We start from the raw sequence: 23,938 nt of genomic DNA, 5'->3' as shown, positions 1-23,938 counted from the left end.
GGGGAGCTCTTTTGCCTATATAAAACTTACTTGTCCCTAATATCTCAGCTTAAGTATTACTTCCACAAAGAGGCTTTCCTACCTTCCAGGCTGGGTAATGTATTCCCTAGTTCCTCTAATTTTTTAAATAACATTTAGTGTTTATTTATTTATTTATTTATTTATTGTGATTCCTGAGAGAAATTGCAAGGACTGTATGATTTTTCACCTCTGTACTCCCAGTTCCCAGCAAAATAACTTGAAAAAGTTGAATGAATGAATGAATGAGTTGAATCAATATGTTTAATAAGAACTTTATTACTATGTCTTAATTGTGGATATTCTTGACCTGTGTAATATGCTCCAACAAGAGAAGAAGCATGGAACTTGAACTATTTTTCCCGAAAAATAGATCAATTACAGTTATTATAAATGTTTTCATTCAGTAGGCAACATTGTCTGGGATTCCAAAGAAATTGGAATTCCAAATTCAGCAAGGTTCTTGGCTCATCAACAACTTCCTCACCTTGCACAGCTAAGATTTTACAGAGAGACTTGGCTTATAATGCTTGAGCTATAAAATTATTTTTCCCCAGCAAAACTATACTGAAAATCTGGCCTTGATAAATGATTGTTTTTTAGACAGTGCCCCTATTGCCTTTGGTGATGTAGATAAAATTGTAACTCAGACTACTTGCTATGCCAGCCTCCTGTAGGGTTGACCTGGACTTCAGTGTTTCTGGATGGCTATTCATCATAGCACAATTTCATTACAATCAAGTGATATCAAGTCTATATTAAAAACAAAGCATTGTGCAAATATTGTCTGAGTTTGAATATAATTTTCTGAATATTCTGAAGCTGAAGAAAATCTTTCCCACAGAAGAATGTGGATGCTTTAAAGGTGAATTTATTTGACCATCTAGGTTAGCATTCTTCCACAATGTTTTATCAGATATCTCTATATATTAACTCCACTTTCAAGGCTTAAAAATATTCTTAAATAAAGTGTGAAAAAGAAAAGTTATAAATTATATTGTTAATTACATTTTTCAATATTTAAACAAATGCGTGCTTTGAAACCCAAAACACACATACACATGCACACATACACACAGACACATACTTATTTACATTACAGAGGAGTCATAACCTGCTGAGAGGTGAAAATATTCAGGGAAAAATATTTGGTGGTTGAAGAAGAAGCAGGAGCTAAGTCTAAATTCTGAGGTTAAATAAAAGCTCCAGTTAACTGACTTCCCCTAATGTGGGTGAAGAGGAGCTGAAAATAACTCAAGAGTTACCTAAAGGAATCTTATTAACGTAATTTTGACCAATTAGGAAGAGGATGTAGATGCCCCCTAGTGGGTATAAAAGTATTTTCTCTCTTCAACCGTAAGTAAAACTATTAAAAAGAAATTAATGCTTAATTTTTGTCAAAAGTATTTTTGCTTTTCTGTTTTTTTTTTTAAACCTTGGTTCTATCTAGAATTTAGAGGCTACCAGAAAAGTATACCCACTCAGTAAAGAAGGCACAACAGAAAAGAGTAGAAACAAAGAAAATGCCTGAAAGAAGAGAGAGTGATAAGATTGTTTGGGTGTTTGTTTGTTTGTTTTGTTTTTTCTATAAAAAAAAGTTAGCAATTTTGGAAATTTGTGTATCTTGAATTTAATTTTATTGACATTAGATTATTCTTTTAGTTTGCTCATGTTGCCATAACAAAATACTATAGGCTGGCTAGCTTAAACAACAGAAATTTATTTCTCACAGTTCTGGAGGCTAGAAAGTCTAATCTGAAGGTTCCAGCAGGGTTTGGTTTCTGAAGAGGGATCCTGTAGTGACGTGTAGACAGCTGTCTTCTTACTGTGTCCCCACATGATACAGAAAGGTGGCAGTGGTGAGAAGACAAACAGAAGTCTGGCATTACTTTCTCTTTTATGAGTGTACCATTCTGAGACAGGGCTCCATATTTATGACTTCATTTAACCTTAACCACCCCCTTAAAGTTCTTATCTCCAATATACTCACATGGAGGGTTCTGTCTTCAACATATGAATTTGGGAGAACATATTTCAGTCCATAGTAATGATTAAAACCTCTTATTGTTTGCATTCTTGACCTTTGATATTTGTAGCCATCCCTAGTCTGGTGGTCCACATTGCCTCGTTTTCTTTATTTTCTTTTTTTTTAAATTGCATTTTAGGTTTTGGGGTACATGTGAAGAACGTGCAAGATTGTTGCATAGGTATACACATGGCAGTGTGATGTGCTGCCTTCCTCCCCATCACCTATATCTGGCATTTCTCCCCATGCTTTCTCTCTCCAACTCCCCACCCCACACTGTCCCTCCCCTATTTCCCCTGACAGACCCCAATGTGTGATGCTCCCCTCCCTGTGTCCATGTGTTCTCATTGTTCAACACCCACCTATGAGTGAGAACATGCAGTGTTTGATTTTCTGTTCTTGTGTCAGTTTGCTGAGAATGATGGTTTCCAGGTTCATTCATGTCCCTACAAAGGACAGTAACTCATCGTTTTTGATGGCTGCATAGTATTCCATGGTGTATATGTGCCACGTTTTCCCTGTCTCATTTTCTACTTCCAATTTATATGTTGAAGAAAGTCCTTTTGACTTCTATAATGAAATAAGAGGTAAAGGAAGAAGAGTGATACTACAGTGCCAGACCTATAGATTCACAGATATATTTCTTTTAAATATTCCAATATATTTAGAAAGTGTGTCAGTTGAACTGGATTGCCAATATTGTAATTGTGAGCCAATGCTATCGGTAATGTCTTTTCATAACATAATGAGATATGAATATTCTTATAGGTTGGGATTGCAACAGTTTCTCCAATCTGTGCTGTTTCCTTGATGACCACTTTCTAGATTTTACTCATAGTTGGTAAAATCCCAGAAAGAAACAGTGATCTGGTAGAATAGTACATAAGATGTCCTACTTTTATAACCCACATCTATTTTAGACAATGAAACGCTTGTGGCTATAGTCTTTCCTACATGATACCTGACATTAGGTGTAGCAGCTAGTTCAGTTTAAAGCATGTTAGCTGAGTGCCAGGTGCAAAAGAATTACTCAATAAAAGTGAGCCATTGTTTTGGCTGTTGTTGCTATTGCTACTGTTTCCTAAAGAGCTTTTTCCTGTGTGTCTTATGATAAGTTATAAGGTTTACTCTAGTGTTAATTCTCACCCTTACTAACAATATGTATTTTTATTTTGCTATTGCATATTGTATTTGTTTCTCATTTTCACCAGCAACATGATTTCCATGACTGACTTCACCCTACAGTATTCTTTCCTTCAGTGATCATTTGCTTTGCTAATTATTAGACAGGATGGCCATATTTTCATAGATGTATAATATTGTTTTCTAAAATTTTGTTTCCTGTAATTATTTATTTCTGTGATGTATCATTTTCTTTCTGAGGCAGAATCTTATTATGTGACCTCAGCTGGTTTATTTCTGTATAATATTCATTCGAATCCTACTGTTTGCCAGACATTGAGCTATGTGCCTTACATCCATTATCTTATATATTTATTAAGAGTAGGACACCATTATTAATCCTATAGCAAGGACTTTGAGGTTTTGAGAGGCTAAATAACTTGCTTAATATCTCACAGCTAGTAAATGACAAATTCAGTATTTGCATCCAGTTTTGTCTGATTTGGGAACCCACATTGCAACTGTTTAGCAAGTATTTTTAAATTTCTGATCCCTAGATCACTGACAACGGCATAGCTAATGAAAAAACTTCCTGCAAATAGGGCTTGTTTGAGACTTTGAGTTTTTAACCAGTCTCAGATTATTCTTGTAAACACTTTGTATGACCACAATACTGTTTTTCTACATCGAATAAGAAAAGATTCAACTAGCTTAGTATCTGCACTTAGAAAAAGTGAGTGGAGTGTCCTTTGCACTCCTTTCTCTCCAGGGTTATGTTGGCAGTACTGATGAAAGCAGCTGCTGGCATGATTTCAGGTAGCATTTGAACAAGTCTGCTTAACTAAGCTGAGAACTTCTGCTCTGACTAATGAAGTCTCTAACAAAGCGATTTCCTCCATTGGAGCTACATATCTACTACTGTATACAAAACATTTACAAACGAAAAGAAACACTAGGAATCAGTATGAAACAAAAGTAACCACAAAATCATATATCTTAAAGAAATTTTAATGTTTTAAATGCTCAACTCTAAATATGTAAAGGAAAATGAATGAATTCCTTAAGATTTTTTTTTTTTGGTAATCCCAAATGGAAAACAAAAGTTTATCCCAGTGCCTGATATTGAAAGTAATATTTCTATAGCTTATGAAAATACAAACATTGAATTAAATGGCAACATTGGGAGAAAATTAGGTATAATAAATAGGGAACTCAGCATTTTCATTTCTACATTTTGGAGCTCAATATATGATAGAATCCCGTGGTATTTATTTATAAAATATTTAGTATGCTTATTTAGAGGTGAAGTGTTAAATATTTCTATGTGTAGCACTTTCTAAAAACGCTGTTGATAGTCCTCAGTAAATCATTAACTTGCAGTTTAGTTTTAGCTGCTCCACCATGCTTGTTTATTTCCCTAATAAATAAGATGTGTGGCTTACCCATGAAGTCTTGTTCAAGTGGCCTTGAATAAATGTCTTTACATTACTGGATTCTTTTTTTTTTTTTTTAATATGTGACTCATTGATATTCTGGAAGATAAACCTATTCATTATCAGTCTTGTTAGTTTTTAATTTATAAGGGTTAAATTACATTTTATTAAACTTCACTAGCTTCTCAAGCAAGCAATATGAATGTAATTGGCTGCATTCTGCAAACCTAATCTTAGTCACTTTATCTCATTGCTGTTAGAGTAATAAATTGAGGTGTTATTTTTTTTTTAGTTGATAAAAATTATTTAGAAATTGTGTCAGATCATAGTCATGATTGACGAATTGTTGGATCTGCTCCTGTTTGCCTGTTGCTGCTTTCATTTGTTGGTAATGTTTGAATCTACCACCTCACATCTCTTTTCTTGCTTCAGGCTATTGTGACTAATGACAAAGTCATTTCAAACCAAATCATTTTTTTTAAATTCAAATGAAGCTTAGGTGCTTTTTCCTGTTTGAAACCACTGTGCATCAGCTAAATAGTGATGGAATCACTGAAATCCCTACACTCTGTATGAAACACATCACTCTGACTCATTAGTTGCACCAAAATGTGAAGGCTGTGTGATTATTCTTAGTGAATCTTGTGCCAGATAGGCCAGAAGATACCTTATTGCTTTTGTGGTTTGTCATTGTGGAAAACGACTACTTTTAACAGAGTAGAACTTGAGACATAACTACAAAAAGAACTTGAATGTCATTTAACTGCTTGGCAGAAAGCAATGATTTAAGTCTCAAATCAGTCGAATTCCTCTTCCTTTATGTAGAATATGAAATATAGAATATTAAAACTTCTAAGGCATTCTCAGTGGGACTTGGGATTGAGTCAAGATAACTTAAATGCCTTAGGCACTACCTGCAATATTCTAAAGATATGTTCCATGAACAAAGAAATAATAAATTGGAGATCAGATAAAAATGTTTGACACTTTCTAATTTGAAAAAGGATCTTGATTCTATAGGATATCCATTTTAATGCAATTTATCAAATATGAAGTAGGTGCCTACTGTGTGCATTAATCTACAATGATTGATAAGACAGTCTATATTATATTTATTTATTTATTTGAGACAGAGTTTCACTCTTGTTGCCCAGGCTGGAGGACAGTGGCTCCATCTCAGTTCATTCCAACCTCTGCCTCCAGGGTTCAAGCGATTCTCCTATCTCAGCCTCCTGAGTAGCTGGGATTACAGGCATACACCACCATGCCCGACTAATTGTGTATGTTTGGTAGAGACAGGGTTTCGCCATGTTGGTCAGACTGGTCTTGAACTCCTGACTGCAGATGATCTGCCCACCTTGGGGCCTCCCAAAGTGCTGGGATTACAGGCGTGAGCCACCACGCCCAGCCAAGACAGCCTTTATATTCTAGCTCATTACTGCTTTTAAACTTGGAATAAAAATACTTGATTTTTGTTTTCAGATGGTAATCTTTTGGGCATTATACTGTTCCCCCCATTCTCAAAAAGTCTTTTACATTGTTCCTTTTTCTAGCCACTTTAGACTGATTCTTTTGATTTTTGCTTAGGCACTCTTCTTTCTCTATGCCTAGTCTTCAAAGCTAAGCTTTTATTTCTTTGATATTTATAACATGTCAAATAGTAGATATCATCAGAATATAGTTCTCAAACTGTCGAAAACATGACATACAAATAATGAGTGGACAGGACTCCCAAGGTTTGTTCAATTGTTAATTAATGAGAGAACCACTTAGACGGTAAAAGTGGGTTCAAAATCTTTTCGAAGAATGGCTTTTTATAGGCAATTTTTAAAAAGAAAAAAAGTAAAATAAGACTGGTAGTTTAAATACAAAAGGCTTAATATCTTACAAGTCAATAAAACCATAACCTTTGGTGATGTTTTGTACTAGACAGGAATCCACAAGTGAATATGTTAACAGTGTTTGGATTCTAATCAAATATTAAATAGCAAAATTAAACTCAACTAAAATATTCTAGAGACTGAATAATCCTTGAGTAGGGTGTATTTTTTTCTGATGTCCAAGTCTTGTATATTTTTCCTTAACATTATACTGACTATTTTAAATACTTGACTGACTCAAATAGGTGCAGATTGTTACGTTCTTTAAAGCTTCCTCCCCACTTGTGAGTAGGGAGCCTCTACAATTAGGCCAAACAGATACAACACTAAATTCTTCTGTTCTTACTTTTCTCTACTGTAAAATGAGGTAATGGAATAAGTTGATCACTGAAATCTCTCTCAGTTTTAAAATATTGTAATTCTTTAAGACTGGAATTGTGAAGAGCAAAGTATCTTGGGCCTTTAGCTAGTGTGTGGATTAGGCAACAGTGCCCCCTAAAGGCCCTCTATGAGTTCGGGCAGGCCAACCTGAGTATCCTAGAGCGTCTGAGGAACTTCCCCTCACAAGCACTTTGGCAACACCTCCCATCAGGACTTTGATCTAACACATCTATCTACTACCTATTGCCACAATTATATTGCATAACAGAAGACCACGATACTTCTGGTACACACAAAATATTTAAATGTTCTCTAGTCTATGGATCAACTGTGAATTCTATTGATCTTGATTACACTTCCTTGGGCAGCTCATTTTCTCTTATGGGAACACTCATACATCTAGTGTCAGCTGGTTGTTGGGTGTTCTAGGATGGTCTCACTGTGAAAACTGGCTATTCTCCAAATGATCTCTTAGCCTCTAGCAGGCTAGCCCAGGTTGACCTGTTCTTATGGTGGTGGTGGCAGTGTTTCTAGGAAGAGTGTAAGAACTCTTGAGGTTAAGAATTGGAAATGACAAACTATTATTTCTATCACATACTATTGGACAAAGAAAGTCATTAGGCAGCTTATGGGAAAATAGACTCCAACTTTGGATGAATCAGGAGAGGGTAAGCTCCTGGGCATTAGTATGCAGCATGAATATGGAGGGCATGAATGTAGAGAGAAACAATGAATCAGTGTCACTTTTGAAGCAAGTCTATTATATAGAACACAAGTCACAAGATTTTAGGACATGCCAGAAGGAAACTGGTCTAGAACCAAAGAACTTAAATGTTTTAATAGTTTGTTTTGGTGGACAGTAAAGCTACTGGAAGTCAGTTTGATTCTTTCTACTCTTGCTCTTAAAATTCATTAGACAATACCAGAGCAGTGATTGGGGCTATTTATTCTGTACTATGAAGACAGGCACTTCTAAGTACTCTACCAAATGCTACGTGAATGTTGATATTTTCTGGTCCAGCAAGTGGGAACACGCAGTATTCCTGGCTTTGGGTGAATGTCAGGTATTGTTTCTTTTAATCATTTTGGATGGTTCCGCTCAGCCTTGGGTTGTTACCTCACACTCAGAAACCAATCTTTGATTAGTAAAATACTCAGTGGGGACTCTCTTCAGATCTTTGGAGTTCTCTCTTTGTTTAGCATTCTTATCTCTGGTACTTTGTCTTGTGAACTCTGCCACCTTGGTCTCCCAAGACTCTTAACTCCATCTCTTCAGTTCTGGAAGTCTGCCAGTTTTTTCTGGTTTTTCCTTTCGTATACCACAGCATGGCAACTCTCTCAAGTTTGTTTCTTTCCTCTCAGTGCTTACGGTTCTGTGTTGTCTAATGGCCAGTTTCTTCAAACAGTTGTTTTGCATATTTTGTCACATTTTGGGCGTCATTTTAGGCAGAAAAGTAGATTCAGTTCAATTCATTTTGGCTGGTAGGGAAAGCCTCCAGTCCTTAGAATTTAGTGTTAGGAAACATACAGATTTTTAAAGGTCATGGACATCCTAACTGAGTGAAAGAAAAAGACAGTATGCAACTATCAGATATTTGAAAAAATGTGTTTCATTCCTATTTGTCAAATTTATCATTTTTACTCTTTTTTCTCCTCTTGGGATATTCAGTATTTGGTCATAGTTTGGTTCTTGAATATATTTTACTTTTGTTGTATTTTTTATTGTATCATGTGTGTATGTATGTTTCCTTGCCAATGATCATATGTGCTTTTTAAATTTTAAAGATCTACCTTGTTCTTTTTTATATTATTCACCATGTGTATAACGTGTTAGGATCAATGGTAATCAATTAATTGTTATCCTTTTCTGTAACAAGAGATTCAAAATCTGAGTAGTAATTAGATGACATTTATAATGTTCTGTGTAAAGAAAAAGTGCAGGATAAGAATTGGTTCTTCAGCTTAAAAATTGATGTCAATTTTGATTTCAATATTCTCCACCCAAATTTAGTGTCTCATGTTAGGCTACAGTTTCTCATTAGTTCAACTGCAACCTGCTTAGAAGAATACTCCAAGCTGGCCAGGTACAGTGGCTCATGCTTGTAATATCCAGCATTTTAAGAGGCCAAGACGGGTGGATCACAAGGTCATGAGATCGAGACCATCCTGGCCAACATGGTGAAGCCCCATCTCTACTAAAAATACAAAAATTAGTCAGGCTTGGTGGTGAGTGCCTGTAATCCCAGCTACTTGGGAGGCTGAGGCTTGAGAACTGCTTGAACCCAGAAGGTGGAGGTTGCAGTAAGTCGAGATCGCACCACTGCACTCCAGCCTGGGGACAGAGCGAGACTCTGTCTCAAAAAAAAAAAAAAAAAAAAAAGGAATACTCCAAGCTGACAAGAATGCTTCTACACCTCTCAGAGTCTACATTGGCTCTGTTTTGTGAGGCTATTTTTCCTTTTCTATTCAGCAACGTTGAAATCATAATTTATGAGGTATGAATTGAACTTTGAACATGCTAGATGAGTGTACTAAGAAAGATTATATTTGTAGAATAAACCTTTACGTCTCAAGTGAGATCTCAATTAATTGTATATAATCTATCCACTTTATTATTAGTATCTGTGAATTGTCTTTTGAGGCTGGCATCTTCCAATCACCCTTTTATGAGTTGCTCTTCTTTCTCTCTCCTCTATTTTTCCATCTTTTCACTCATCATCTGCTTCATGAAATGGTTATGGAAAGTAATTATCATCTAACCATAATATAGCTTAGAATAAATGTAGTTAGAGAGGACAAATTACTGCAAAAATATCGTACTATATTCTAAAGAGTCAGACATGACTATTTGGGGGATCACCTGAGAAATTGCTATTCTTCATTAGCATGGAGAATCTGTAATTAATTATGTATGTAGTTATTTATTGTGGCTATCAATATTTTAAGAATTTTAGTGGTTTACTGCACAACTTTCTTCAAATATAATCTTGTTTTACAAATAAAATTATTTGATGAAAACCAGTAAATTGTATTTAGATTTAATCACTCTTTACTGGTTAATAGTTTGAATTCAGGTATTTATGCAACTATTTGTTGATGTTCATAAGTCTGATACAACCTTTTTTTAAAATTAACTTTTTTTATATTTTCATTATTAATTGAGGTAAAAAATAAAATGTGTCAGGATTGTTAGATTTTATAATAATGTGTAAAATTACCTATGCCTTTTATGAAAGTAAATTCAAAGTTTTCGGAAATCAAAGTTTTTGGATTTTTTTTTTTTTTTTGAATTGCGATAAAGTTTCAATCTTGTTGCCCAGGCTGGTGGTGTGATCTCGGCTCACTGCAATTGCCGCCTCCCAGTTTCAAATGACTCTCTTTTCTCAGCTTCCCAAGTAGCTGGGATTACAGGCATGAATCACCATGCCCGGCTAATTTTTGTATTTTTAGTAGAGACAGAGTTTCACCACATTGGTCAGGATGGTCTCGAACTCCTAACCTCAGGTGATCCTTCCACCTTGGCCTCTTAAAATGCTAGGAGTACAGGCATGAGCCACTGCACCTGGGTGGCTTTGTTGTTGTTGTTTTTGATAGAGTTTTTCTCTTATTGCCCAGGCAGGAGTGCAATGGTGCCATCTCTGCTCACCGCAACCTCAATCTCCCAGGTTCAAGCAATTCTCCTGCCTCAGGCTCCCGAGTAGCTGGGATAACAGGCATGCGACACCAAGTCCGGCTAATTTTTGTATTTTTAGTAAAGACAGGGTTTCTCCATGTTGGTCAGGCTGGTCTCGAACTCCTGACCTCAGGTGATCCATCCACCTTGGCCTCCCAAAGTGCTGGGATTACAGGCATGAGCCACTGTGCCCAGCCAGTTTCATTTTTTAAATAAAGGAATGTTATGTAAATATGGACAGTTGTTATTGTCAGTATTCTGTTGTACATGACTAGAAATAGTTCTCCCTGTTTATAAAACAAACAAATAGAAAATTTTGAAACGTATCTGACATATACGGGATATTATTTGCAATAAAACTGAACAAATAGCTTGTACAGCAATGATCATTAACTCCTAAAATGAAATTAAGTATAATCTCAGCTTGTAGTTCTAATAACTTAGTCCTCCTTCTTTCTATAATTTAGAGTCCAATTATGTATAAGAATACACCATATTTTGAAATAGATCTTTGATTCAAAGCTTCAAATGTGTGCACATTATCTTTCAGTTATGTATTTTAAAGCTTTTCAAAATTAAGGTGACTACAGATTATTATAAAGGTTTATTTCATGGAAATGACTAATTTTGAGTATTTCAATCCTTTTAAATTTCTACAAATCTGCATAAAGTTACATAAACAATATACTTTTTCACATACCTTTTCAGAATACAAATGCCAATTTGAACATGAGAAAAAGAACAAATGCTTTGGTTCACTCCGAATCTGATGTTGGCAACAGAATCGAGGTGGGAAACCATTCAAGGAAATCTTCCACAGTTGTTCATGAATCTTCTAAAGGCACACCTCGGTCTTACTTAGCTTCCAGTCCAAACCCATTCAGCCGTGCAAATGCAGCTGAAACCATATCTGCGGCAAGAGCACTTCCATCCACTTCTCCTACTTCTAGCCGAACTGGATATATGTCTCGAAAGGCTTCCATTGGATCTGTTTCTACTCGTCATGTGTTTGGATCAAGACTGCAGAGGATTAAGACCACAGTTAATACAATAGGGGCTTCTGGGAAGTTGTCAGCTACTCCTCCTCCATCGGCTCCACCACCTTCTGGATCTGGCACAAGTAAAATAGACAAATATGCCCGTATTCTCTTTCCAGTCACATTTGGGGCATTTAACATGGTTTATTGGGTTGTTTATTTATCGAAGGACACTATGGAGAAATCAGAAAGTCTAATGTAATTTTGTTGCTATAGTAGTTTGCTAAAAGATGACGAAAATGCAGAATGTCTTTTTAAATGTTTTTAAATATAAACAAATATTCTTTATTAAAAGAAAAACTCTATGTAATTTTTCCATTTAAAGATATAAGCCAGTTATTGGGAGAGTTAATTGACCCCTCAGTGAAAAAGTGAACTATGTTTTTTTTCTTTCAGAAAAAATGATTTTAAAAGAATTCAGCATTCAATTAGATAGAGTACACTCCATCCTGGAAAGTTGGGATAAGAGAAATAGAGCTATTAGAGACATGTGGTGCATATTTTTTCATTGGTATTTGAAAACAGACTATGACATTTAAAAAATCTACCCTATGAATATCAATCTGCCATCCTAAATTTCCTAGTGGCAATGCCCTTAACCACAATTGTTTATTGAATGTCATATGCAGTGACCTTTGGTGACCTTCTTAGGGATTTTAAGAAAAGAGATTTTCCTGTTAAATGAAACATTGGCAAAAAGAAATGGAATAGCATAAACACTGATCAATAGAGTAAAATCTCTGCTGCATCAAGAACTAAGACATAGACCAGAGGAAATATGTTCCCTTTCTTATGTTGGCCAAGCAGTACTTAACAGTTGACTTGAAATTTTGTGCTCTGAGCCAAAGTTTAGCTCATTGTATGAATTCTTTTTCATGGTAGTTCATTCAGTTATGTATTCATTTACTACATAGTTATTCAGAGCCTACTGTGTTCCAGGAACTACGCTAGAAACTGTCTCTCTAGGAAAGCTCTTGCACCTTTACCTACAATATTACTTAAAAAGTAGAACAGTCAATGCATGCCAAAGAACCATAAACTAGCAGAGGACATTGCATTCTTTAGTGAAGGGCATTTATTTAGAGTCTGACAACATATTCAAAATATTTTTTCCACCTATATTGATAGTGGATAATAAGTATATTTGTTCACATAGCCACTTTGAGATAAGTACATGTTAGTACAGCTTCAGCAATTGGTTTTCAAAATAGATGAGAATGTGGTACAGATTTTTCTGTAAGTGTGTACTTGAAAGTAAAAATCTGGGCACTATAAGACTTAATAGATTAACAGTCTCAAATTTGATTAGAGTCACAGAGTAGAGTTTGATCAGAATCCCAGAATCATTAGATATAGTAACTCAGCACCGGCTTTTTCCGGTGCTTTCCCCAGCATAGATCTATACATTAGCTAGTGAAATGCTAAATTTTGAAGAGCTTTTGTGTCCATAGTTCTGTAATTCTGGGCAGTTTTCATGTTTGTTTTTTGGGAGTTTTGTTAAGGCTATAGAATTAAGGTGAAAGTTTTAAAATTAAAAAAGCAGCAAATGAAAGGAGTAAAGAAAAAAATAGCTGTGGGATGGGATGCCACTGACTCTGTTATGCAATTTATCAGAGTGTTCAGGTACTGACTTCTTTCTCATTAGGTAGGCTTAACAGCTTAATTGAAAATTTTGCAGCTGTCTGTGCAGCTTAATCCAGGTCTGGTTTTTGTCATATTACCTTTAGATTTTCTTCTGTGCTTCTCTCTATCTGCTTTGGACTGGATGAGTGAATGCGTTGTAGGTGTTTTAGGGAACGTATTGATAGAAATGGCCACCTTGCAGACAAAATCTCTCTCTCTTTTTTATTTTTTGGAAATGAAGTGACAGTAGTTAATTGGCATCAATTTTTCATTTACTACATTACCTTGTAATGATTGTTTTTGAGACCTGAAAATTGTGCAAATGCCAAATATTAATTGTAAGTCATATCTGAGAACTCTTTCTTGATTGTCTCTCTAGGTATTCCATAGAATCAACACATTTTAAGGCTGAAAGATACGGTAGAAATCACCCAGTCCAAATCCCCCATTTAAAAATTTATACTAGTAAAATTAGGCCCAGTAACATCTGTATATATGTATATATTTAATAAAGAGTACTTGTACAAAAAAGCTTATCATAAATTATTTCATGAATGTGAACAGATTTCTGGCCTTAAGGACAATGCTTAGAAATGTGGCTGGAAGCACAATTCATTCACTACATAGTTTTTCAGAGCATACTGTGTTCCAAGAACTATGCTAGAAACGGATAGTTCACTATTCTGATGAAAAAACTGTTTTTGTTTTTTGTTTTTTGGTTTTTTTTTTGGTGAGGAACACTTACTGTTTGTACTCTTTGCTAATCTATTGGCCTATCTTAAGAAATAATTCATTTGTTTTCTTTAAAAAAAGTCTTCTACAAATCTTAGAGTTTAAAGAGATAAAAAGAAATGATTTTATATTTGTAGACCAGAGATCCAGGTGAACTCATAATTTTTTTTTAACCTTTACCTATGAAGGATTAAAAATAAATCAGCTGGCCAAACAACAGGAAAGAACAAAATTAACCAAGGATTCTTAATTGTTAATTTGAAGGACAAATTAACCAGAAAGCCTAATCATTATTATAAAAATAAATTATTGCATTTGCACACAATATTAATAATAATAATGGTAATAATAATATTATATTGTTTGCTTTCCTTAACTGGATTTCATCAAATTCATTCAGTGCTTTTTATTTTGGTTATCATTTCTATCTTACCAACAACCCAGAGGTACATCAAGTACAAACACTTTTGTAAAGAGCCAGTCACGTTTCAGTATTAGAAAAGCTCACAAGAATAATTAGAGGCACCCAAAGTTCTGGTTATCTGTGAATAATAATAATTTTGGCTGAGAATGGTACCTTGATATATCTCTTTTAAAGATGAAATTCAGAATAGTTTCGTTCAGGACCTAGTATCTGCAGTCTAGGTTGGCCACTAACTGCTACATAATTTCAGTTTCCTCCAGGCATGACTAGGTCTAAAAATATATTTACATGATTAATCCACAGTTAAAAATGACTTGCACTTGTGCATATACATAGTATTTTGAATAATGTATATTTTAAATTGGACCTCACAAATGTTGTATTAAAGTAGGTAGAGAGCAGAGTCACCCCTTTTTTGGTGGAATGAGTCACAGAGAAGTTAAATGACAAAGATAAAATCACAGGGTTGAAATGAAATTTGAAAAGTCATTTTTCAATAATCTCATCTTAACAGTGACCCCATTTCAAACAGTGCATCAACAATTTATTTGCGGCTTATTTTACCCATGAACTGGTCAATTCTTCCTGGCCTAGAAAAAAATCTCCACTCTCTACATTCCTGTTTTCAATGGTCTCCTCTTCTAAATTTGTGAATAATCTCCAGTAGAAGGCACCAGGTATGGGGATGGGTCACTTAATTTCAGGTTCTGACTGTCTTGTGGTTTTAGACAAGTCACTTAACCTCTCTAGGACAGATTCCTCATTTATAACAGGGAGGAGGTGGATTAAGTAATACCTAAGATCTTTTCAATTTTCATATTCTCTGATTTTCATAGTAAATACAAGCATGCTCTTGTAATAAAAACACTGAATACGTTCCACCACGAATAAGTGTTTATGGACAAAAATTTATCTCTACTGCTTGATTGAGTTCATGGCTAGCTTCAAACTAAGGTTTCCTTACCCTCAAAAATATATATAACATGTCTCCATTTATATTAAGTGTATTCTTCCCCAGAGAAGATTGTATTCTTTAAATACTGTAGAATATTGGTTATTTCTCTTTTCTGGGATTTTCTGGGCTTTTATTCACTGAATGGGCTCCTGCCCAGTTTAGGTACTGTGCTGATTTTTAGATATACAAAGATAAAAATAACCCCTTTCCTTGCAGGTAGTCAGAGTCTGGCAGAGAAGATAGGGTGTAACAAATGCTTCAGTAGAATAGAGCAGTGCCAAAACTAGGGTGATACTTATCTCAGGCACAAATATATATGGGCACACCAAAACTTCAATAGTCAAGATACATAATATCTAAGTCAATATTTTTTAACAATCAAAATTAATGTAAAAATTTATGATGAACAGAATATACAGATTTTAAATAAATTAATAGGATCAGCAGTAATAATATTTTATTCTGTCTCAGGCTCTAAAATTACTCCACATAGCACTGATCTAGAGGTGGATAAAAGATGCCCATAACTTATTAACGTTGTTGATGGAGGGGAACAAGAGTGATAGCAGAGAAGACTTCATAGACATGATCTTAAGATAAATTTCATAGAATGATTTGGAGTTCTTATGGCCTCCATTCCCACTTCCACAAACAAAGAAACAAAAGCATAATTTTATCACTACCTGAGGCAGAAGAGATGAAGATTTGGAAAGTCAAGGGGAACTCTAACTAGAAATTGTTAGTTCAGAGTGTTTGGAGGGAAGAGTGAATACAGGGAAGTGACAGTTGATGTTGGAAAGACGCAAAGGGCCTGGATTAGGAACAGTTTTGTGTAAATTACTTAAGGAATGGGATTTGATCAGAACTAGTGGCTATTTATTAAAAATCTTGAAGAATAATATGATGAAAACAAATTCTTATTTTTCTGTTTTAGAGAAATCACCTCATTATTGTGTAAACTGACTGGAGGGTCACAAATCTGGAGGTAGTGAGTAGTAGAACAATTGAGATCACTTATTTTTCTTTTCTCTCTTAAACTTTGTCTCCTATTCCTTCTTTTTTTAACCATATTGACGTCATTGTCATTTGTAAAAATGATATATGACTTTTAAAGATAGACATTGTAGAAATTTAAAAACAATCTCAAAACTCTACCACCCAGAAATTATAAATATTTTATGATATTTGGGTATGTTTGTATAGAAGAGTAGATTGCTTTGTTAAAAGACACAGTTTTATAAATGTAGAAGCCAATATAACATATGCTGCCATTAAATAATAAAAAAATTAAATTGACTTTTATCTCAAGATAAGATAAAAATAGGAGGGTAAAACTGAAGAAATTATTGAAATTTAGATAGTGTTTCTTTAAAGAAAGAGATTTAGAAAGTTGGTGCTTTTTATCCCAGGCTTCAATCTTTTTTTCAGGAAAATTTTCTGCAATTATGTATAAGTAAAATTTTTTTTTAGAAATGTCAATTATATCAAATCCCTTTTGTCTCCATACAGTGGTCCCCAACTGTTTTGGCAAGAAGAAGCAGTGAGTGTGGGGGGATGGTTTTCAGATGCAACTGTCCCATCTCAGATCCTCAGGCACTAGTTGATTCTCATATGGAGCTGACAACCTCGCATGCACTCCTATGAGAATCTAATGCCACCACTAATCTGTCAGGAGACAGAGCTCAGGCAGTAATGCTCAATGGATACCATTCACCTCCTGTTGTGCTACTCAATTCCTAACAGGCTATGGATAAGTACTGGTCAGTGATCAAGGGGTTGGGGACCCCTGCTTTATAACTATTTACAGTATTCCTTTTTTAAACATACTTTAAGTTCTGGGGTACATGTGCAGAGCATGCATGTTTGTTACATAGGTATACACGTACCATGGTGGTTTGCTGCACTCATCAACCCATCATATACATTAGGTATTTCTCTCAATGCTATCCCTCCCCAAGCCTCCCACCCCCAACAGGCCCCAGTGTGTGATGTTCCCCTCCCTGTGTCCACGTGCTCTCATTCTTCAACTCCCACTTGTGAGTGAGAACATGTGGTGTTTGGTTTTCTGTTCTTGTGTTAGTTTGTTGAGAATGATGGTTTCCAGCTTCATCCATGTCCCTTTGAAAGACATGAACTCATCATTTTTATGGCTGCATAGTATTCCATGATGTATATGTGCCACATTTTCTTTATCCAGTCTGTCATTGATGGGCATTTGGGTTAGTTTCAAGTCAAGGATCTAGAACCAGAACTAGAAATACTATTTCATGCAGGAATCCCATTGCTGGGTGTATAGCCAAAGGATTATAACTCATTCTACTATTTACATTATGATTTATAATCACTTTGGCATCTATAAAATTTTTGTTAACTTTAGTCAACCATAACCCTAGGAGGTTTTAGTTGTGATTATTCTATTTTGCAACTTCTAATGTATTTTTCAACTTCATAATGGTTTGTTTTCCATTGCTTTCTTTATCACTGCCATTTCACTTCTCTTCTTTCTCTATTTTTACCATTGTTTCATTGAAATATCTTCTTTGAACTTTTCACTTTCTCTATTAATGAGAACATGTCTGTAATATTTTTTAAGACTATACGGAACTATTTATATAAACGCTTCCCCCATTTCATGAAAAAGTTTTTCTCTGGCATGAGCTTCATCTGCTTTTTCATTGAGTTTTTATCTCCTTTGCCTAGTTTTTGGGCTGGTTTCTTTCTATTAATCACTGAGCAGAGCCAGCTATTTACTGAACTATAGTGTGGGAAGTGGTGGGAGGGTGAGTCAGATCGGCCCACAGAAGCTATTTAATTTCAGGTTTCAAGCCCACCTGCCCAAATCTGTTTTACGTGTTTTTTCTTCTGCCCAGGCAACATATTTTTAAATCTATTTTTGACATTCGAGTGGCCAATGTAGTTCACAGTGTAAAACTCTCTGTTTTATTTTCTCTATGCTATTGCTAGTGATTACCACTCTTAGTCCCTCCTCCTTCCCCATGTTAAACTTAGTATTCTATAATATTCAGCAGACTGGTTCACAGCTCTTAAATATAGGCTATCAGAATTTTTATCTTTACCCCTGCATTCCACTATTCAAAAGTATATAGTGAAATTATATGAAGACAGATTTTGTTTTTCTCTTGCTTATTTACACTCCATCTTACGGCGGTTTCAAACAATCCATCTTTGTTTGAAATATCTCAGGATAATGACTTATTTAAATCTACATCCTGCCCAAGATATATGCCAGTCAATTTCCTTTCTCCTATTAGTGCAAATGTCTACCTATTTAAAAGCTATTGACTATAGTTTGTCATGAATTACTTGTTAATTACAGATATGGTTTTTAATTTTTTTCTCAATTTTTCATTATGTTATTTTTGGAGGTTCTCATAGGCGGGGAGTAAATTATAAATATTTTTATTTCACCATCTTTAACTGAGTCACCATTTGTTATTTGCACTTCCAATAGACCAGGGACTGACCAGAGTGTCATTTACTGATATAATAACCAGAGCTACGTGGTTTTTACCTTCTGTATATCAGATGTCACTGGAATCAAACATTAAACCTAGATTAAATCTGGATTAAGCCAACCATATGGCACCTCAGTAAATTGAGAAGGACTAGAAAGCTGATAGAAAGAACTCCTGTATAAAAAATAAATTCTTGGCCGGGCGCAGTGGCTCACTCCCAGCACTTTGGGAGGCCGAGGCCGGTGGATCACGAGGTCTGCAGATCGAGACCATTCTGGCTAACATAGTGAAACCCTGTCTCTACTAAAATACAAAAAATTAGCCAGGCGTAGTGGTGTGTGCCTGTAGTCCCAGCTACTCGGGAGGCTGAGGTAGGGGAATCGCTTGAACCGGGAGGCAGAGGTTGCAGTGAGCCAAGATCGCAACACTGCACTCCAGCCAGGTGACAGAGCTAGACTCCATCTCAATCAATTAACCAATCAATCAATCAATTCTTTTTATGTTTTCCTTGTTAGTATTTCTGCAAGCTTCTTTAGCTTCTGTCAGGGAATCCCAGAGTTGACCTGTGAGATTGCTTCCCTTTCATTTTTTAGTTTCTCTTTTCCCTCATGGGCTTTACATTTCAGTCATGTATTTCTATCTGAATGCTAATTTATTACACTGTTTATAGTTTCTTGTCCTTCAATTCATCAGTAGATTAGTGAAGTATATAATAATTCCTTATTATATGTATAAACAATTATAAGTTCTTTTTAGATAATGCTACATTTAATGGAAATTTTTTAAATGCCTATGGTGTCTTAATAGCTTTTCTCTACCACTAATTACTTCTGTTAAAAAATAAAAGGAATACCTATGTGTAATATAAAAGAAATTTTGAATGAAATGGTATCCTTTCCTTTTACTAGAAACAAACATCTCCACTTCAAAATGGAAAAACGGAACTATGCAAAAGAAATATAAAATATTCAAGAGTATTATTTTATCACCAAACCATTAATTTAGTTGAACATACTAACCTGGGAAAAAGAACTACACAAATATATTTGAAATGTCACCAGACACCTCAAGCTATGACAGAGTTGGTCACGTTAAACAAGTAGTAGAGGATATATTCTATATTAACTCAAAAATTTAAAATTAACTATAGTCTTCTTTAATTTTTCTACTATATACATTTCATCCAGCTTTCAGTAAAACAAACTTTTCATTACTTAAACTTATCCCATGTAAATCTATTTGCTCTAAGATATAATCTACTTTGGAAATGTCTGCCTGTAATACATTGGGATTTTGGTGTACGTGTGTGTGATCAGAGAGAATAAATAAACAGTGTCAGCAAAACATAATATGAAATATGGAGGTAATGTGGATTTACACAATTTGATAGGAATTTCTTCCCTGATTTTTGTAGCTCATATATGAGTATCATAATGTGAAATGCAATTAGGATTTTTTCCATGTATTAATACATATACATCATCTCTTTAATACAATATTTTGCTGAACTCATTTGTTTTATATTTTCTCAACTATGCCCCATTTTTATTTTTTTTCTACAGTATGCATTAAAAGAGCCTGGCAAATACATGCACAAAACTATGTTGTTGGCAATATAAGATATTACCGATTGCATAATATTATTTCTAAAGGCAAATTAATATGCAAGCTATAGATTTCCATGGATATCTACACATATTATTACTTGAAGTCCATAAAAAACAGCTTCCTTTAGGGAAAGTCAAAGAAGCTCTGATAATGGAAAACATATAGCATTTCAGTTAACCTTTGATTGACATATTTTTTCTCAGTCTTTTATAGTTGTAAATTGGAGTCTGTATCTCATCTTTACAGATGCTGCTAATACAGTGCAGCATGTTGGCTTGTCATTTTACTGATTATGTATATTGTCTCCTAGTTCAAGCATACAGTAAATCAGAGCTTTCATTTTCAAGAGGCAGAAAAATTATTGTTGGTTGATAGGTGAGGTTATGTGATTTTTAAGGGAGCTTCATTGTAAACTGAATGAAAATCCATTTTTCATGCACAGCTATATGTATGTGATGAGACTTTGAATGGCTATCGTTTGAAATAGGAGGTTAATTTTTCCACTGATTAATCCTTAATGAAGAAAATCCCCTGATAATTACTTTGATTCTGAAAATGTTGAAAACTCAAGATGAAATAAAGGTTTTCTTTGATTTTTCAGCTGAAGTGTTGTATAAATAAAGTTAATTCCCTTCTGCCTTCTCCTGAATAATTTTAAAATTGTTTGTTTAGCTGTGCAATTGAAAATACTCCTTATTATAGAAGTTAAAAATGCATATTTTATCATATCATAAAAACTAAATTTATCTTCTGAGCTTTAATATTCTTGCTCAATTAGAATAGTAAATGTGAAGTATGATATTTATAAGAATTCAAGGTTTTGTGGGAGATACAGGTGTTTTGATTTTATGGGAAAATTATTTCCTCATGAACATATTTCTCGAGGTTTTCGTAATCACATTTGACTCCCTGAAATTGGCAATTTTATTCTATGTAGGAGTAGTAACATGGTATGTTATAGTGAGGAGCACATAGTCATTATGATTTTGTTTTTGCAAATTTATTTTGAAAAAAGGAACATTATCAAATATTAGTTTACTATTTTAAAGTAATTCATCATGAAATGATTTTTAAACACTGTCTCTTTAAGTAAATGTCCCTTGCTTTTCAAAGCTAACCTTATTACTCATGGTTACACGGTTCCTTTGCTTCCTAAAACAAAATTTATACTAGAGCATAGCATTGTAGTATTATTCAGGTCTCAATTTCTCACTGGAAAATTAGTCTTTAAAATAGTGAGGATTTAAATTTCTATAAAATTTAATCACAGATACTTATATTTTAAGATAAATGTGTTGGAGCTAAACTCTGGAATTACTAAAATATAAAACATTATATCCCTCTAATGTATTTTTTCTATTTAAATTTAAAACAATAAACATAAATATCTTTGGAATATTTTTTGGTTTTGTGTATTGTTTTTTTCTGTCTATAAATATCCTTCCTTTAAATTGGTCACAGTATTGTGTCTGACTTGATGGTTCACTTTGGAATCCCTGCTGCTGTCATGAATGTTCCTAGTTTTTACTTAACATCTAATTCTCTGCATGACCAATACCACCATCGAGATTGCAGTTTTGCCAAATTTCAATGATTGGAAAAATTCTTTGTAGGTTATATGGATCAAGAAATGGTAGAGGATGTGTAATATCTGATGTGGCATAATAAAAACTTTTCACCATGTGGTTTTGGTTCACTAATGGTGTCCAAATATGTGTATGTGTGTGTATTTTTTAAAGAGTCAACCCAAAGAAGAGAGTTAAAATTAATAAAGTATAGCAACCAATCTATGACTTAATCCTAACTTGGAAGACCAAAGTAAATGTCTGAGAAACTGAATGGGATTAACACCTAATTTAAACATGTGAGTTTATGCATTTTAATATTTATCTCAGATTATTAACAGTTATTTTGATGAAATAAAACACTTTGAATACTATAACTGTCTTTTATAAAGTTTTTTTTACATCTTGTAATGTACTGTGAAACATCCTAAAAGTAATATTCCAAAACACCTCTTTCTTGAAGAAACTTCTTTAGAAGAGAATATTCCTGAGAGGGAGAAGTTGACCGCAGTTGTTCACCACACACATATATACTTCTATATGAACACAGACTAATAAAACACATACACAGAATTCTTCCCTTGTTCACTTATTGTGTGACATATTATTTAGGTTAATTCCCTTCCATATTTATTGGTCACTTAAATATGATTTTATACTCTAGTAAGAAAAATTATATTTAAAACGTAGTATTTAAAATGTACGGCTCTTTTTGTTTATTGTGTAGTGGGGTGTGTTATATATGTTTGTGTATGTACATACATTTATGTGTGTGTTTATATAAACACATTATATATACACACATATATGTATATTACTGTATACTCATACACACACACATGCACACACACATTTCTGAAACTCTCATTGATTGACAGATTGTTTCCAATTGATTTGAATATATTTAGAAAGTGTTTGCCTCTTATATTCAAAGTTGATAATATAGAATCATAGTCAATATAGAAGAAGGTGGGAGTCAAAATTAAAGGAAGAAAATTTTCCACAAACACAAGCATAAATAGAGATGTAGGATAAATAAATTATTGGAATACTCGGAGGTGTGATAACTTTTAAAACAGGATTAAATCAATGGTGTACATTATTCTAGTTTCATTTGTTTTAATCTTTGATGAATGATTTCTATATAGCTCATTTTCTGAAGTCTAGTTGTCCAAGGTTAATTTTCTGCCTTACTAATTGGAGGCAGAAGCTCAATGCTGGTATCTTGGTTACGGAAATAAACTCTAGGCTGGTTCGATAATTGTGTACTTATTTATGGTGTTACCTAATCTGCATTATTATCCTTTGTGCGTTCTGAGAATTAATCTCTTTTACAAGAAAAATTCCATGAATTCCTACTATGTTATTCCAGTATATTTTGCTGATGTCAGATATGCATTAATCATGTGAATTGTTAAATACTATCCCTCTCATTTTGTTCTGAAGAACGTGAAATAACATCATCTATTTAACATTGATTTGGATTAAGCTCACCTTTGGAAACTCTTCAGGGTAACATTCACTAACTCAGCATTCCAGGAAAATGGATTCATGAATTTATATCATTAGCATTAAGATAAATGCTAATCAGAGGCATCATTTTTTAAGTAAGACCCATATGTCTGCTTGTGTAATAATATAATTGTCAAGATGTCCCATGTACATTTATCCATTGAAAACTGAACAGATTGTTATATGTGTATGCTTAACAGAGGGATATACCTCAACTGGTATGTTATTCTGACATACTGATAGCATTTCCATTTTTTCCATGACTTCAGTTTCCTGCATTTTGCCTACTCTTCAGTTGGTATAAATGTAATACAGTGTGGTGCCAAAACTCCTTCCCTCATAGTTTGTAGTGTTTCTAGCAGGGCCACAGAGAGAAGAGAACAAAAATCCCATTCTCTTCTGCATGTAAAATGTAAAAGATGAGAGCATATTTCTGAGTATTTTCAAGTGCATAGTTCTCTATCCACTATATC

General features: G+C 34.2%; 1 protein-coding gene across 3 annotated transcripts in view; it reads left to right on the top strand.

The window, feature by feature from the left end:
• GABRA4 (gamma-aminobutyric acid type A receptor subunit alpha4) overlaps positions 1–13,724 on the top strand; it is a 70,156-nt gene extending 56,432 nt beyond the window's left edge. Inside the window, exon 9 of one of the 3 annotated variants that reach the window (XM_032274090.1) lies at positions 11,242–13,724. In XM_032274090.1, coding sequence (XP_032129981.1) covers positions 11,242–11,772 — 531 coding nt within the window. In that variant the 3' untranslated portion in view covers positions 11,773–13,724. Of the gene's footprint in view, positions 1–3,935; positions 5,078–11,241 lie in introns of those variants that run through there. The other 2 variants (XM_032274091.1, XM_032274092.1) reach the window with 2 other exon arrangements.
• The last annotated feature ends 10,214 nt before the right edge of the window (positions 13,725–23,938 follow it).

The sequence above is a fragment of the Sapajus apella genome, unplaced genomic scaffold (assembly GCF_009761245.1).
Source record: "Sapajus apella isolate SASKATOON/1434 unplaced genomic scaffold, GSC_monkey_1.0 scaffold5, whole genome shotgun sequence".
Taxonomy (NCBI): Eukaryota; Metazoa; Chordata; class Mammalia; order Primates; family Cebidae; genus Sapajus; species Sapajus apella.
Note: the sequence above shows the minus strand (reverse complement) of the source record. Positions and strands in the feature narration are given on the sequence as shown.